Source organism: Struthio camelus, chromosome 6, assembly GCF_040807025.1.
Source record: "Struthio camelus isolate bStrCam1 chromosome 6, bStrCam1.hap1, whole genome shotgun sequence".
NCBI classification, from domain to species: Eukaryota; Metazoa; Chordata; class Aves; order Struthioniformes; family Struthionidae; genus Struthio; species Struthio camelus.
The window spans coordinates 6,799,825-6,813,899 of NC_090947.1; the positions used below are offsets into that span (position 1 = coordinate 6,799,825).

The following is a 14,075-nucleotide window of genomic DNA, read 5'->3' on the forward strand; positions in this document are numbered from 1 at the left end:
ATAAAAGTCAGCAGAAAACCTGCTTCCGAAAAGAGCGGGTGTGCAACACCCACCTCGGAAAAACAGAGTTTGTTGACGGCCTGTCTGATCTCTCCTCCCCGCGCTGCTGCGCAGGGCACCGGCCGGAGCCAGGCTCCATTTCCAGCCCCTGCACTGTCGTGGCTACTCCACCGCAGCCACGTTTGGAAAGCCAGTCGTGCTCCCAGCAAGCCGCTTTCAAAGCGCACCTCTTACAGACCCGAGGACGCGGGCTCGGAGGAGGAATTCACAGAGAAACGACTTCATCCACAGGCCGCTGAGCGGAGCGCTTGGCTACAAACGCTGGGCTGACGAGGGTCTGCGCCCGCCACCCCACCCTGCCTTCCCCACTGTTAAACAAGATCAGCGTTCAGCACTGGACCTACCTCTCTCGGGCACACCCCCGGCCACGAGCTCTTCCAAGGGTACTTCCTCCTCTCCAAGGAAGCCCTCACGTCTAACATCGTCCAGCCCTGACTGGGGCCCTCGGTCCCTGCTGCTAGCCAGAGCGCGCCTCAGAGAGAGAGGGAGGACGCGCAAGCGCCTCAGAGAGGGGGGGACGCGTGAGGGAGCACCCCTCAGAGCGAGAGCGCACCTCAGAGAGAGGGGGAGGACGCGTGAGCGCCTCGGGGGGGGGGGGAACGCGTGAGGGAGCACCCCTCAGAGCGAGAGCGCACCTCAGAGAGAGGGGGGATGCGCGAGCGCCTCAGAGAGCGAGGGAGCGAGCGAGGGAGCACCCCTCAGAGCGAGAGCGCACCTCAGAGAGAGGGGGGATGCGCGAGCGCCTCAGAGAGTGAGGGAGCACCCCTCAGAGTGAGAGCGTGCCTCAGAGAGGCAGGGGACGCGCGAGTGCCTCAGAGAGAGGGGGAGCGAGCGAGGGAGCACCCCTCAGAGCGAGAGCACGCCTCAGAGCGAGGGAGCAGCCCTCAGAGTGAAAGCGCGCCTCAGAGAGAGGGGGGACGTGCGAGCGCCTCAGAGAGCGAGGGAGCGAGCGAGGGAGCACCCCTCGGAGTGAGAGCGTCCCTCAGAGAGGCGGGGGACGCGCGAGCGCCTCGGGGGGGGGGGGACACGTGAGGGAGCACCCCTCAGAGCAAGAGCGCGCCTCAGAGAGAGGGGGGACGCGCGAGCACCTCAGAGAGCGAGGGAGCGAGCGAGGGAGCACCCCTCGGAGTGAGAGCGTCCCTCAGAGAGGCGGGGGACGCGCGAGTGCCTCAGAGAGCGAGGGAGTGAGTGAGCAGCCCTCAGAGTGAAAGCGCGCCTCAGAGAGAGGGGGGACGTGCGAGCGCCTCAGAGAGCGAGGAAGCGAGCGAGGGAGCACCCCTCGGAGCGAGAGTGTCCCTCAGAGAGGCGGGGGACGCGCGAGCGCCTCGGGGGGGGGGGACGCGTGAGGGAGCACCCCTCAGAGCGAGAGCGCGCCTCAGAGAGAGGGGGAGGACGCGTGAGCGCCTCGGGGGGGGGGGAACGCGTGAGGGAGCACCCCTCAGAGCGAGAGCGCACCTCAGAGAGAGGGGGGATGCGCGAGCGCCTCAGAGAGTGAGGGAGCACCCCTCAGAGTGAGAGCGTGCCTCAGAGAGGCAGGGGACGCGCGAGTGCCTCAGAGAGAGGGGGAGCGAGTGAGGGAGCACCCCTCAGAGCGAGAGCGCGCCTCAGAGAGCGAGGGAGCGAGCGAGGGAGCACCCCTCGGAGTGAGAGCGTCCTTCAGAGAGGCGGGGGACGCGTGAGGGAGCACCCCTCAGAGCGAGAGCGCGCCTCAGAGAGAGGGGGAGGACGCGCGAGCGCCTCAGAGAGTGAGGGAGCACCCCTCAGAGTGAGAGCGTGCCTCAGAGAGGCAGGGGACGCGCGAGTGCCTCAGAGAGAGGGGGAGCGAGCGAGGGAGCACCCCTCAGAGCGAGAGCGCGCCTCAGAGAGCGAGGGAGCACCCCTCGGAGTGAGAGCGTCCCTCAGAGAGGCGGGGGACGCGTGAGGGAGCACCCCTCAGAGCGAGAGCGCGCCTCAGAGAGAGGGGGGACGCGCGAGCGCCTCAGAGAGTGAGGGAGCACCCCTCAGAGCGAGAGCGCGCCTCAGAGAGGCGGGGGACGCGCGAGCGCCTCGGGGGGGGGGACGCGTGAGGGAGCACCCCTCAGAGCGAGAGCGTGCCTCAGAGAGAGGGGGGGACGCGCAAACACCTCAGAGAGCGAGCGTGTGCCCTCCCCTCAGAGAGCAAGCACCTCAGAGAGAGCAAGCGTGCCCCTCAGAGCGAGCGAGCACACACACGTTGGAGAAGGGGGAAGGTTATACCTTAATTATGAAGGTAATTGGTACTAAACAAAAACAAAACAAAACAAAAACCAACCACACACCCAAACGCAACAAGGCGGCAGAGAGGCTGCAGGTCCCGGCGCAGACAGCGGCGGTGCGCCCTTGACGCTCCATGTGATGCTACTGGAGAGTCTCAAAACGGCTCCACTCTGCCCCCTCCCCCCTCAATTCAGCTCAGGCCATTTGCTCTCCTGCAGACAAACCGTTATCACCTGAAACGACTCTTGTTCCACCTTAGGCAGCCCAGAGGCGCGTTGAAATTGAAGCGCTGCTGCAGCACACCCAAACTACACAGTCTCACGGGCCTCAGGGCCAAGCTTCCTCGGAAAGAAGTTCTTTGGGACAAGCGTGAATGGTGCAGGGGGCGCATCTCCCAGCCTCTGCTGTTTCTGCAAATGCTTGGCCTTGCCCACACACCAACAGGTAGGGACAAATATTTATAGGCTACAAAGGTTTTTCCCCCGTAACTTTGTCCCATGCAAGCTTTCGCACATGGAAATAGCTCCTCTGCATACATCAGTGAGGCGTCGTGCTCGACTCCAAGTCTCTCCAGGTAGCTCTGCAAAGCAGCAGGCGGCGTGGGAACAGTCTGCTCAACTGCTCACAAAGCCTCCCCCACACCTCTGATCCCTCCCTCCCCCTCTGCCTGTGGAGGCCACTTGCTCTGTCTCTGAACTTCCTCATGGCAGAGACCCTCTCCTTGCTACCAGTTTCTACAACAGATCCACAGGGCTCAAAATCAAGAACTCTTGCAACTCTCCAACTGCACCCCAAACCTTGCTGCAAAGAACCCCAAATCCCATCAGGGGACCAAAAGAAAGGGATGGGTTTGACCTACTTGAAAGTGAGCTTGTAGCCAACAGCAGTGCCTGGGAACAGGGCAAACGCTTTTGGTTACCTTGACCGTATTTCAACAACGGAAAGATTTAATGCAATGACTGTGTCACAGCCCATTCTTTTCAACTGGAAATAATCCCGCAGCACAGGTAAAACTCATGCCAGGCATGCTGGGGACTGGAAACAGCTGGCTGCAGGAAGAGCACACATGTGCCAAGTCTCATTTGCATCACTCAATTAGCTTTCCCTTGGGTATTGCGGAGATGTGTTTCCTGATGCGGCTCACTGGACTAGTCTCTTAGTTCAGGTCAGAAGGGCTTTCCGCTGGCTCTTTGTCTCTGCGCCAACGTGCCTTCAACATAATGCATCCAGACAGTCCATCCTCTCCTTCCACTGTGGGTTACACTCCCACCTTCCCAGGCTGTGAGCTAAAACGGTCTCCTTGGGAAGGTTTGAGAAAGGATACTGGAGTGTAAATCTGCACTGACCAGTGAATGGGGCAAGGTTAATTTATACCACCAGCTATCTTAGTTGAATTGCATGAATCCACTTACATCTCCCGTGTACTGCATCCCTTGTATGATGCAAATGCAAGGTTGGATGTTGCAAAGGGATTTCCTGCAGCAGGCAGGCTATATAACCTGTTACTTGCTCGTTATAAGGCTGAAAAATAACGTGGGATAGTTCTAGTCACTGTCACATTGCTAATAGCATCACTGCTTGCTACCCGTAGTGGAGAAAGGGTAGCAACCACACTGATATAAGACAGTTCAGCATAATTAGCCGCAGTGGGCTGAAGCTACGTTTATACCAGTTGAGGATATGACCAACCTTTGAGGTCCCAGGTGTACCATTCCAGAATGAGCCATCCAACAGTAAGGAAATGAAACCGATTCTGGGTATCTTTTTCTTCCTCAGGACCTACATATATATATATATTTAAGGCACCCAAGAGGGCAAAAATTTGTGCAGCCAAACAGCAGATTTCTGTAAATAACCAAGCTAGTCCTCCTCTTCAACATCTCCCCCTACATTTTTTTTTTTTGTTTAGCTCCAGATTCAGCTCGTTCCGGGGGGCAAGGGAGACCAAGAACTGCTCAATTAAAACTCTGCAGCTGGTCAACAAAACAGAAATCACAGCAGATGAACCAACTAGCACCTTCGCGATGTCCTGGCTACTATGCATTTCCAGTGCCATCATGCGGTAAAACACAGTTAACACAACGGGTATCCGAAGCAGGGAAGTAAGCCAACAAGCAGCCAATAACTCAGCAAGGAAGTTCTCCCAACCTCGTAAACCATGAAGGGAAAGCTCAAGTCAGCAAGAGGCTGGAACTGAAATACAGCTGAGCGCTTTAATTTACTGCTATCTTTCCTGCTTAGCTTTATACGGTCATTTTTCTTAAAGAAAGTAGTAGATTTATATTCAAATATGTCTGGAATTATAGGTGTTCAAAAGTGAAGTACAAAAGCAACACATGGTGCATTATCACAGCAAGGCAGAAAAGCCTAAAAATCAATCAGCTAGGCCAAAAAATGCACTATATTTGACCCTCGGGTGTAATAAGTCAGGACAAGTCCTGTGCTTGAAGGCTAACTCTGTCCTAGGTACGTGCATGCAGCCTGCTGTTACTAGCTGCGGGGCATCCACATTCCCAGTCCTAGCCTCAAAGATAGAGCAAGAATTTTGCAAAATAAACTGGCTTTTCCACAATCTCTCCAAGCAGCCAAGATGCTTAAACAGCCAAAGAAGTGCTTTTCCCAAAAAGAGTGTTCACAGACATTTCCTCTCTCTGGGAACGGACCAGGGTTGAAGATAACGTTGTGTACACTGAGGCAAACTTTTTGGCCCTTACTGCATCTGTTCTCAGGGTCTACCACAGCTTTTCCGAGCAGAAAGATTCCCAGAGGGCCGCTATGTCCTAAGATGGAGCTTTTTTTTTTTTTTTTCCCCTTACCTGTTCACTTCCTTCAGCATCTTCTCCATGTTCACAATACTTCGCATCTTATAGACGAACCACTTGTCAATGGCCGTGAGTTTGTGAATGTCATCCACAGGGACTTCGTTATCCAAGGCCTGCCAAAAGGAGCACAGAACAACCAGATCCTTTAATACATGCTGCAAAAACACAAAGCTAGTTGCAAATTGGTGGCCATAGCTGTATAACATAAAGACGTAAGAACTAGCATAGGCCACAACGGACAAACCAAAGGTTTATCTACCCAAGGACTGTCTCTCCCACCGATACTGTGCCCTCCAGCAGAACATAGGGAGGGACCAGCCTATTCCCGGTTGACTCCAGCACATGCTTCTTCAATGAAAGGTGGCTTCTCTTTGAGCGAGATAGAGAATTTGCTTTTCACAGAGCCACCAGCTAAACTTCAACTGATGTCAGCAAGGCCCTGGTGGTAGGTATCTGCCATAACTACCTACAGATACGCATATTCAGCCTGCTATGCCAACTCTTTCACCTGCATCCGCTGTTGATAAGGTCCCCTGAATCTCAGTCCTAGTGTCAACCTTCTAGTTGCAAATGTTAAACAGAAGGGTTCAGGTTTTCTACTCTGAAGAAACTCCTTGCTTTGGAGCAGAAATCTTTATTTACCCTTTAAAGCAAGGCTGAATCAAAACATGTGGCCTTAAAATATCTCTGAAGGGAGAGTCCAGTCCCAGGCAACACTTTGCAGTTACAGCATAACTCTGCCTTCTGTGTATCTCAAGTTAATGTCAACACCATTCACATTCCCCTGTATTATCTTGTTGAGGCTGTGGGGTTTTTTTCTTTTTAATTTTTATCAGAACTACTTGCAGTCATGGGGTAAAAAGGAACTCCACAGAGCTATTAATCAAAAGACAACATTGTACAGAACGCTGTAGTATTAAAACCATCTTAGAGGGTGCTCCAACACGATGCAGTTCTATCTTCTATCACAACGCTGAAATTAAACAGTTCTCACTAGTGGTTGTATTGTTACAACTCTCCTGATAAAACAACCACAATCAACCATAATGATAATACCAGCACGGTATCTTTGCTGAGCTGAAGTAATCAGGCTCATTAATTTGTTACTGTGCTTAATTGTTTTCTTGCAGGGCAACCTCCCTGGAACAAAGCCAGTGTAATGCTACTGCAGAAAGGCATCATTAATCCAGGAACGAGCTTGGCCCACTGCACACTGGCGTTATTCCTCTGAGTTATCAGGCTGCGGACACAATGTTGTATCGTCACCATGTGCTTCAGCCCTGTGATATGGAGACTTTACGCCAGCCGAGAGAAGTGCACTGGTCACCCCAGTGTTGTGCTCCCAGAAGGCACCAGCCTCAAAAGGGATGCGCAGTGGCTCTCTCATCAGGTATTGCAAACACTGATACCACCCCAAAGCAATTTCTACCTTTTCCAAAGGATTTCCAGGCAGCTTGCCTGGGCCTCCCTCTCACAATGAGTCTATTGCCCGGAGAGGTAAAAAGCTGCTGACTGAATATACTGGCTCCTCACAAACAGTGGAAACAGCAGTGAGCTGTGCTAATGCACATTTCGCTTCTTTAGGGGGAACCGGTCATTTACAGACTGCACCTTCAGCTAGGACCCCACAGGCCTACAAGCCTTCCAGCTGCAGGCAACATGACCTTCAGGACTGTCACAGCAGTCCCATGAGTACTAGCACTAAAAAAAGGCTTTTTTTTTTTTTTTTTTTAAAAACAGATTTGTCTCTGCACTGTGAATTTCAATTGAAGCTTTCCTCACCACTGGATATAATACTGGTATGGGGTAATTCATAAGAGGTCACTACCATCTCAGTTCTGTAGCATTCGGAGGGTGAGGTAACATGCAGCATTAGTGGGGATACGAGCAACTCCTTCTTCTGGCCACCTATTTTCACAAAATATGTGCAAACTTACACATTCTTAGGAGCTCCAACCATCAGTCTTTCTCACAAACACACACACACACACACACACAGGTAGTATAACCACATACACGTAACCTACTTAAAATACTTTGTTTGAAAGTCCTAGAGAACTTTGTGGAAACTGGAGAAGACAAATGCCCACCCCCCTCTTCTTCAGAAGTGGGGAAGAGAATCTAAATCATCTTCATCCCATGGCAGAAATCTGGAGATTGGAAGAGAAGAATGCACTTGCAGACAGCTGCTGCTCCCATACTACCATGGCTACAGGTATAAATCAGGCTTCCAGGCAGAAAAACCCTGTAGGCTTTGATCAGGGGCCCGGGAGATCGTTCTGAGACTGCTTTTCTGCATTCAAACCTACATGAAAGGCTATAGCCTAAAAAAAGCAAGGAAGAAGGGAAGGCAGGAGGTGGGGGCACAGGAAAAGACAAAGCCTTTTAGCAGGACAGCATGACTTCAGGGCCCTGCTCACCTGCATGCAACCCTTCATCTGTTAGACACTGCGGCCCCACGCGGCAAGGCCGGGCTTTGCAGGACTGCCTCCACACCACGTGCTGGGTGCAGGCCGGGTCTCCAGGCTGAGCAGTTGCTGTCTCTAGGGCCAGTACCCTGTTCTCGTCTCTTCCGCCCCTGCTCCTCACCATAGGAAGTATTTAGCTGATTGCACATGGGAGCCCAAAAGCAAACTAACATGTCTGCAATGTGGACAACCAAGAAACCAAGGCCGTGGTGTGAAAGAGAGTTGAAAGAGAGTTGATCGACGAGTCCACAGCATAAGTCTACTGCGGCCAGTCATAAAAGGACCCAGAAGAGACCTGACATAACCCAAACAGCCCTGTTCATTAGGCACAGACACCTCCTGGTAACGCTTGGGTCACTCTTCACCTAAGAACAGGTTTTATGTATTTTAGCTTCTCTCCTAGTGCCTTCTTTTACATAAAACAAGGAGTCCCATTACAACAGCAATAGCTCTGAAAGGGAGCTGAACTCCCTTTTCAATTGAACCCTTAACTGTTTTCATCATCCAACAGAAAAAGGAGACAGAGAAAAAGTAAAAAGCCTTGAGAGCCAGGCAATGGGGGTTGGTGGGGAGTGAGACATGCAATGAAGATTCATCTGGTTTTAAACAAAGCTCAGGACTAACAGGGACTAGCTGTGGGTTTTAAATGTCAGCAAGCTGGACAGGGATTTCTAGGCAGGCCACCCCAGCTGCCTAAGGTACCTCTTACTGATATTGCCAAAGCCAGAACAGCAGGGCTTGCCTCAGTTATTAATGGGGATGAATTAGTGCACAGCATCAAACGCACACAGTTCTTTTTAGGGATGGATTAAGACTTGGATCTTCCTTTTTCCAACAACTTCCAGTGAAAATGCCACCAGCTGGGAACACCCAGAGTATTAAATGGGACCCAAAAACTTACCACCTTCATCTCTTCAGAGCCCCTCTGCTAACATGGGGCCCAAGAGCAACCTTTATAGAAGCCCTCTGAGCCACTCAGAGGGGAGACGAGCAAGATTTTTCCTCTCAGTTACAAGAGGAAGCTATAATAACCAAGCACAGCTGCTGAAGTATGTTCAACACTTACGAACATATCCCCCTGCTTGAAAAGCGAGAGTCAACAGCTGGACAAGCTACACATTTATGGAGCATCTTGCATTTTTTGTTCAGGTCATTTGTAAGAGGGACAGATATGCAAAAACCTTTTTACAGATACACCTCAGCTCCCCATGCTTACATGGAAGATGAAGTGAGGTGTATCTACATGAGCACAGAGGGCTTAAAGACTCCACCATGCAAAGTCAGAGGCACAAAACATAGTAAGTGGGAGTTCCCTGCCAGGAGGGCTTGCACTCTTAAAGAGCAAGACACTTGTGGGCCATAAAAGACAACTGTCCCCTCCTCTTCATTGAGGGTATGGGCAGGTGGACAAATCAGCTGCAGGAAAGCCAAGGTGTGAAACTGCATCCACTCTGTAAAGTAGCTAACTCCACATTTACCATGAGATGTGCATGCAGGCAGTAACCACAGAGCAGAAGGAAGAAATAATTTCACATCCCAGCTCCCCTCACAATAACACTCACCCTTACCCGGAGGCCTTGAAAGATGAATTGATTTGCCTAAGGTGACAGGAGATGGCTTAAAGAATGAAGCTGAAGTAGAGCCTATTTCAGACAGCAGGGGATGCAGAGAACGGGGATGCTAAATTTAAATAGAGGTTTAATTTCTTTTTTTTCTTTTAAGTTTCAAGCCATGGCAATGCAGCAACTGCAAAAAGAAAGTGCTCTGAGATTGCAGCTCACCATTCTTTATCCTCCTTTGTTTCACTTCTCAAAAGGATCTTCATTTTTTTCCCCTTCTTCCTTTCACAGAAACTAATAAAAATCTGCAAAATTGGCCAGATTTGACTGTGGCTTATGCTAGGGTAAATAAGGGCTGAACATTAGCAAATATTTAGCAAACAATTACATTACAGGAGCAAGCGAAAGAAAAGAGATCCAGATTTCCACTAGCATTCAGCTACGGACCGACATGCCAGGACGCAGGCATGGACCGCACCTGTTGCCGAATGCAACAAGTGCGGATGATGTCAGGAAAATACAGGTGATAACAAGAGAAGCAAAGAACATATATCCACCCAGTGACTACGTTCTGCAGAGGAAATTACGAGCGATAGAAAACATCTGTACCTCAACAGCAAGGATCATGCTACACAAGATGATCCCAGTGCATACAAGTAAGAGAAGCAAGGGGGTAAAGAATACTCTACCTTCGTCACCTCGGTTGATCCAAGCGTGTAACTATATTCAAGGGGCATAAGTCCAGGGTCTTGTATCTTTTGTTACCTTGGCCATCGCGTATATCCGAGTGCTGGATGGCTCCAATAGTTCCTTCTGGAGATCGAAGTTGGCTGGCCAGGCTTTGTTCATGGGCAGACGTGATGTGAAGCCGTCCACGGAGGGATGGCACATTCGCAAGGCCTTCTGGAAGCTCTCTTCAAAAGTGCGTCCAATGGCCATGACCTGCAACGGAGAGCACTTCCACGTTAGGTATGGTGAGCTGCTGCCCCGCTAGCCTCTGAACAACAGATGGCTGCAGATTTCAACCATAAAGATAGACTAAAGTGACATACAGAAAAATTACAGTCTTCAGACCCCCTCCCCACGACAGCCACGTTGGCTTTACGGCAGGTGCAGCTGACTGTGCCGTGAGAGTCCTCGTTTTAGGCCTGACTCTGACCATAACTAGCAACGGGGAATTTCAGAAAAGCCACTCTGTGCTTTGGTCTCCCTATCTGTAAAGTAAAGGAAGTTGCTGCTCTCCTCTGTAAAATGCTTTGAAGCACTTTAGTAGAGGAAAGCATTATGCAACAGCATGCATGTATTAACACAGAAGGATATTTCTGTTTAACAACCTGTTGGAGATGGAAACCCACACTGGGAATTTTAAGGTTCAGAAGAAGAAATCTGTTCCTCTCCCCTTAAATTACATTTTATGACGACACTCCTCTATGAGGGCTGTCTTAAATATTACTCCTTTCTGGCAAAGCAGCACTGGAGCTTCCCTGCTTCAAACTCGACACCACAGCTAATAAGAAAACAAGCCTTTCTGCGTGGAAATCTGTGAGGTAATAGAGCCCTTTTCAAATTCCTACGTTTTTATTTCCCAGGGCCATGTAACCCTAACAGCATAAAAATCTCAGACAAAACATTGAAAAGTGTCAGAGAAAAAAATAATGTTGCTCTCTCTTTTCTCACAGCTCCAGGCCCACTGCCCAGGACAACAAAACTCAGGAAAAATCAGGCCAGCCCAGACCATTCAATTAATAAAAATGCAGTAGGCGCTGCAATCCGATGTCAGGTCTGGGCCTAGGGAGACTACTGTGCCATACTAACAGAGATACAGCTGCAAGAAGCTCTTTGCTTTAAAGAAGCCCTGTCTTACTCACAGGTCCTAGAGATTAACCTTCTGCTGACTGCCTCCACCAGGAATAAGCTGCAACACTTTGGTTTCTCCACCACCATTGCAGTTCACAGAGCAGCATGGCTGATGCAGTGACTCTTTGTACATCTCTCTCTTCCTTCTACCCAGCTGTTTCTGTTTCCGCAATTGTAAACTGGAAGGGGCTTCCTCTGAGCTAAGAAGCAGGACATTGGGTCCTGAGCAGACACCGGTGTCCTGAGCAGCACAGGGATTTCACGAGGTTCTGCTTTTGTGATATACAACCCCTGGAGAGACTCAGTTCCTGCAAACGCATATGGCCAGGAAGCGTTTACAGCTGATAGTGCACAAGGCAACTGCATTTGGGAACCCCAGCCCTGTGGAACAGGGTAAAAACCTCTAAGGAGAGAAGGGTAATATTAAAAAAAAAAAAAAAAAAAAAAAAAACCACACAACTGCATAAGCATTAACTTGCTGAAAAACCTTACTGCCATTAAAACTGCCACACAACAACCAAGCTCCAATTAATCCTTCCAGTTGTGAGGAGGGCTTGTTGTCTGCACAAGGTAGAATTGATGTTAGAAAGGTCTCATATGTCAAAGTAATTTTATAGAACAGCTACTTGAAAAACACTAGGGGAAAAAAAAGGTAGCCAAGAAAATACGCAATTAGTTATTTTGCATTGGTTGATAATATGTAATTAACTAATTAGACAGGTAATTTACCCATTTTGCTCCTCTTAAAACTTAGTCTGAAAATGCTGTTATTGTCCCAAACACCTTAAAAAAAAAAATCAAGGTTTAAAAGTCACACTGCCATGTTCCAGCTATAAGAGATATAATCACATTCTAAGAGCGGTAAGTCAAACTTTAGAGTAAAATTACATGTTGCGTTTCATTTGCAAGGGCAGCAATAGGCTGAAATTAAGTACATGGCTTTAACAGGGATTGAAAATCATTGAATGAACATCATTGACAATCTTAACAAACTACAATTCTAAAAGCTACACTCTATTTAACCACAGCTACAGGATTCCAAACAAAAAATAAATCTGGGAGTCCTTTACTGCATGTTAAGAACAGTCAACCTCAAATCTGAAGTGGACTCTCTATTCCTTTAAAAGAGTCTAACTATTTACGAATCCATACTGTGATGTCTAAGATTACAGTCTTAACTCGTTCCAATTGAATACAGCACTGGGCAAAACTCAGTTGAGCTGAATAAATATCTTCAAAAGTCATTTTACCCAAGCAGTGTGGCTTATTTAGGCCTATGAAATTAGATAACCTGAAGTTGTCCCAGAAAGAGAAATGACTTTCTCAAGTGATGGAAGGCAAAGGAGGGGAAGAGGTCTCACACTCACCTCTCCCACACTTTTCATGGAGCTTCCTATCTGGTTGGAGGTACCCTGAAAACGGTCCAAATCCCAGCGGGGCATCTTGGTAACGACGTAATCCAGGCTGGGCTCAAAGCAGGCAGAGGTTTTTCCTGTCACCACGTTCTTGATTTCCGGTAGGGTGATCCCCAAGGCAATTTTGGCAGCAATGAATGCTAACGGATACCTGCCAGAGAGGGGAGGCAGGGAACGGGAGAGAGGGAAGCCTTTTCATAGTGTGGCTGGTGCTGCAAACACCAAGGAAACGCTGTATTCCGTTAAATTTGCTTTAATGAAATCACTTGCAAAAAAGAATTGCAACAGCTCAGTGTTCCTGGTACACAGATTGTTAAGCGTAGTAAGGTGACACAGTCCCTGCTTGGTTGAAGCCACAGACAGTCTACCAGTACAAACAGTTAGACAGACTAAGTGCCTATTAGTCTAAAGGACAGACTCCTTAAAGAGCAAACCACATGTTCCCAGCTGAGACACACACGTATCACACACACGCAGCTATAACCACACGTGACCTGGCCTGGCCCCTTGGCTGAACAATCACGCGAAGTGGAAGATCAGATTACCTCCTTGTGGTAGCACCAGGTTGGCAGCATTTCTATGCCGTGTCTCGTTTCGGAACAGAACAACTCCAACGTATACCTCCACGAGCCATCCTTGATACCTCAGGGGCTGCCACAGTGTCTGGACGCTACCCGGCCAGGGCTGGGATGGCCATTAGCATGCACAGACCACTACATGCAGGCGCGCAGCCCCATGAGTTGGGAAGCAGCCAGGTTAACCACCTCAGCTCAGCCGCCAACGTGAGAATAATACAACCTTCACTTCTGGCAAGACCTTGGTAGCACAGACAGATCCCAGAGTTCATGGTGTCTCATTCAGCACACAAAGGCAAAAAAAAAAACAACCAACCAACCAACCAAACAGAAAAACAAACAAAAATCCCCAAACTGTCTTTTTGCTTTTCTCTTTTTCCTCAAAGTGAAAAGGACACTTTCCAACACTGCTGTATAAAGTTATGGGTTTCCCCTAAGCATCCAAAATGTTACTTTTTGTTTGAATCCTGGCATCAGAAGAAAAGGGAAATTTGCTATCTGTGGACTTAGCACAGTCTACATAGCATCAGTTAGTTCCAAGGGTACCAACTGGAAGAGTGATAACTGATCTGTGAAGCTGATATCAGCCAGGCAGGAGTAGAGGAAATGCAGTGAGCCTCTTACAGAACTGGCTGTTGTTCTCATTTTGCTAAAGTTGTCATTCTTCATAATTTCCAGTTGGTTGGAAAGGCCTCATCAACGAGCAGACAAGTTACTTTATTCCAGTATAAGAAAAATCTCATCTTGAAAAATTACCTACAGTATTCCTTACATTTATGTCTTATGCCACATACTTTTTCATGACCAGTACTGACAGCTGAACCACTCTGATTATTATAAAATACACACCGCAAAAACAACTAGAGACCTGTCGCATGAGATGCTGCATCAACTGCATAAGAAACAGTCCTCAGTCAAAAGACTTCTTAACTAGGATACCGTAAACATTTCCTTCCCTTTAACTTTTCCAGAGTCTTTTGCTCATTCACTGAAACAGGATCTCTGAGGTCACCAGTCATGGGCACCATCCGCAAGAAGTCTTTAGCTATCTGGATCCAGGTATTGTACTAGATCACAGGCAAAA

The 14,075-nt window shown here is 49.0% G+C and overlaps 1 protein-coding gene across 4 annotated transcripts in view; it reads right to left on the minus strand.

Moving 5' to 3' along the window:
* The window catches only part of CPS1 (carbamoyl-phosphate synthase 1), a 108,829-nt gene that overhangs the window by 45,118 nt on the left and 49,636 nt on the right, over positions 1-14,075 (minus strand). For all 4 annotated transcript variants that reach the window (XR_011141798.1, XM_068947913.1, XM_009688669.2 and 1 more), the window contains 3 exons: positions 12,369-12,567; positions 9,910-10,086; positions 5,112-5,230 (listed from right to left, as the gene is read on the minus strand). Coding sequence is in view for 3 of the 4 variants with exons in the window: in XM_068947913.1 (XP_068804014.1) it covers positions 5,112-5,230; positions 9,910-10,086; positions 12,369-12,567 (495 nt within the window). In the remaining variant the exon portion in view is untranslated. The remainder of the gene's footprint in view (positions 1-5,111; positions 5,231-9,909; positions 10,087-12,368; positions 12,568-14,075) is intronic.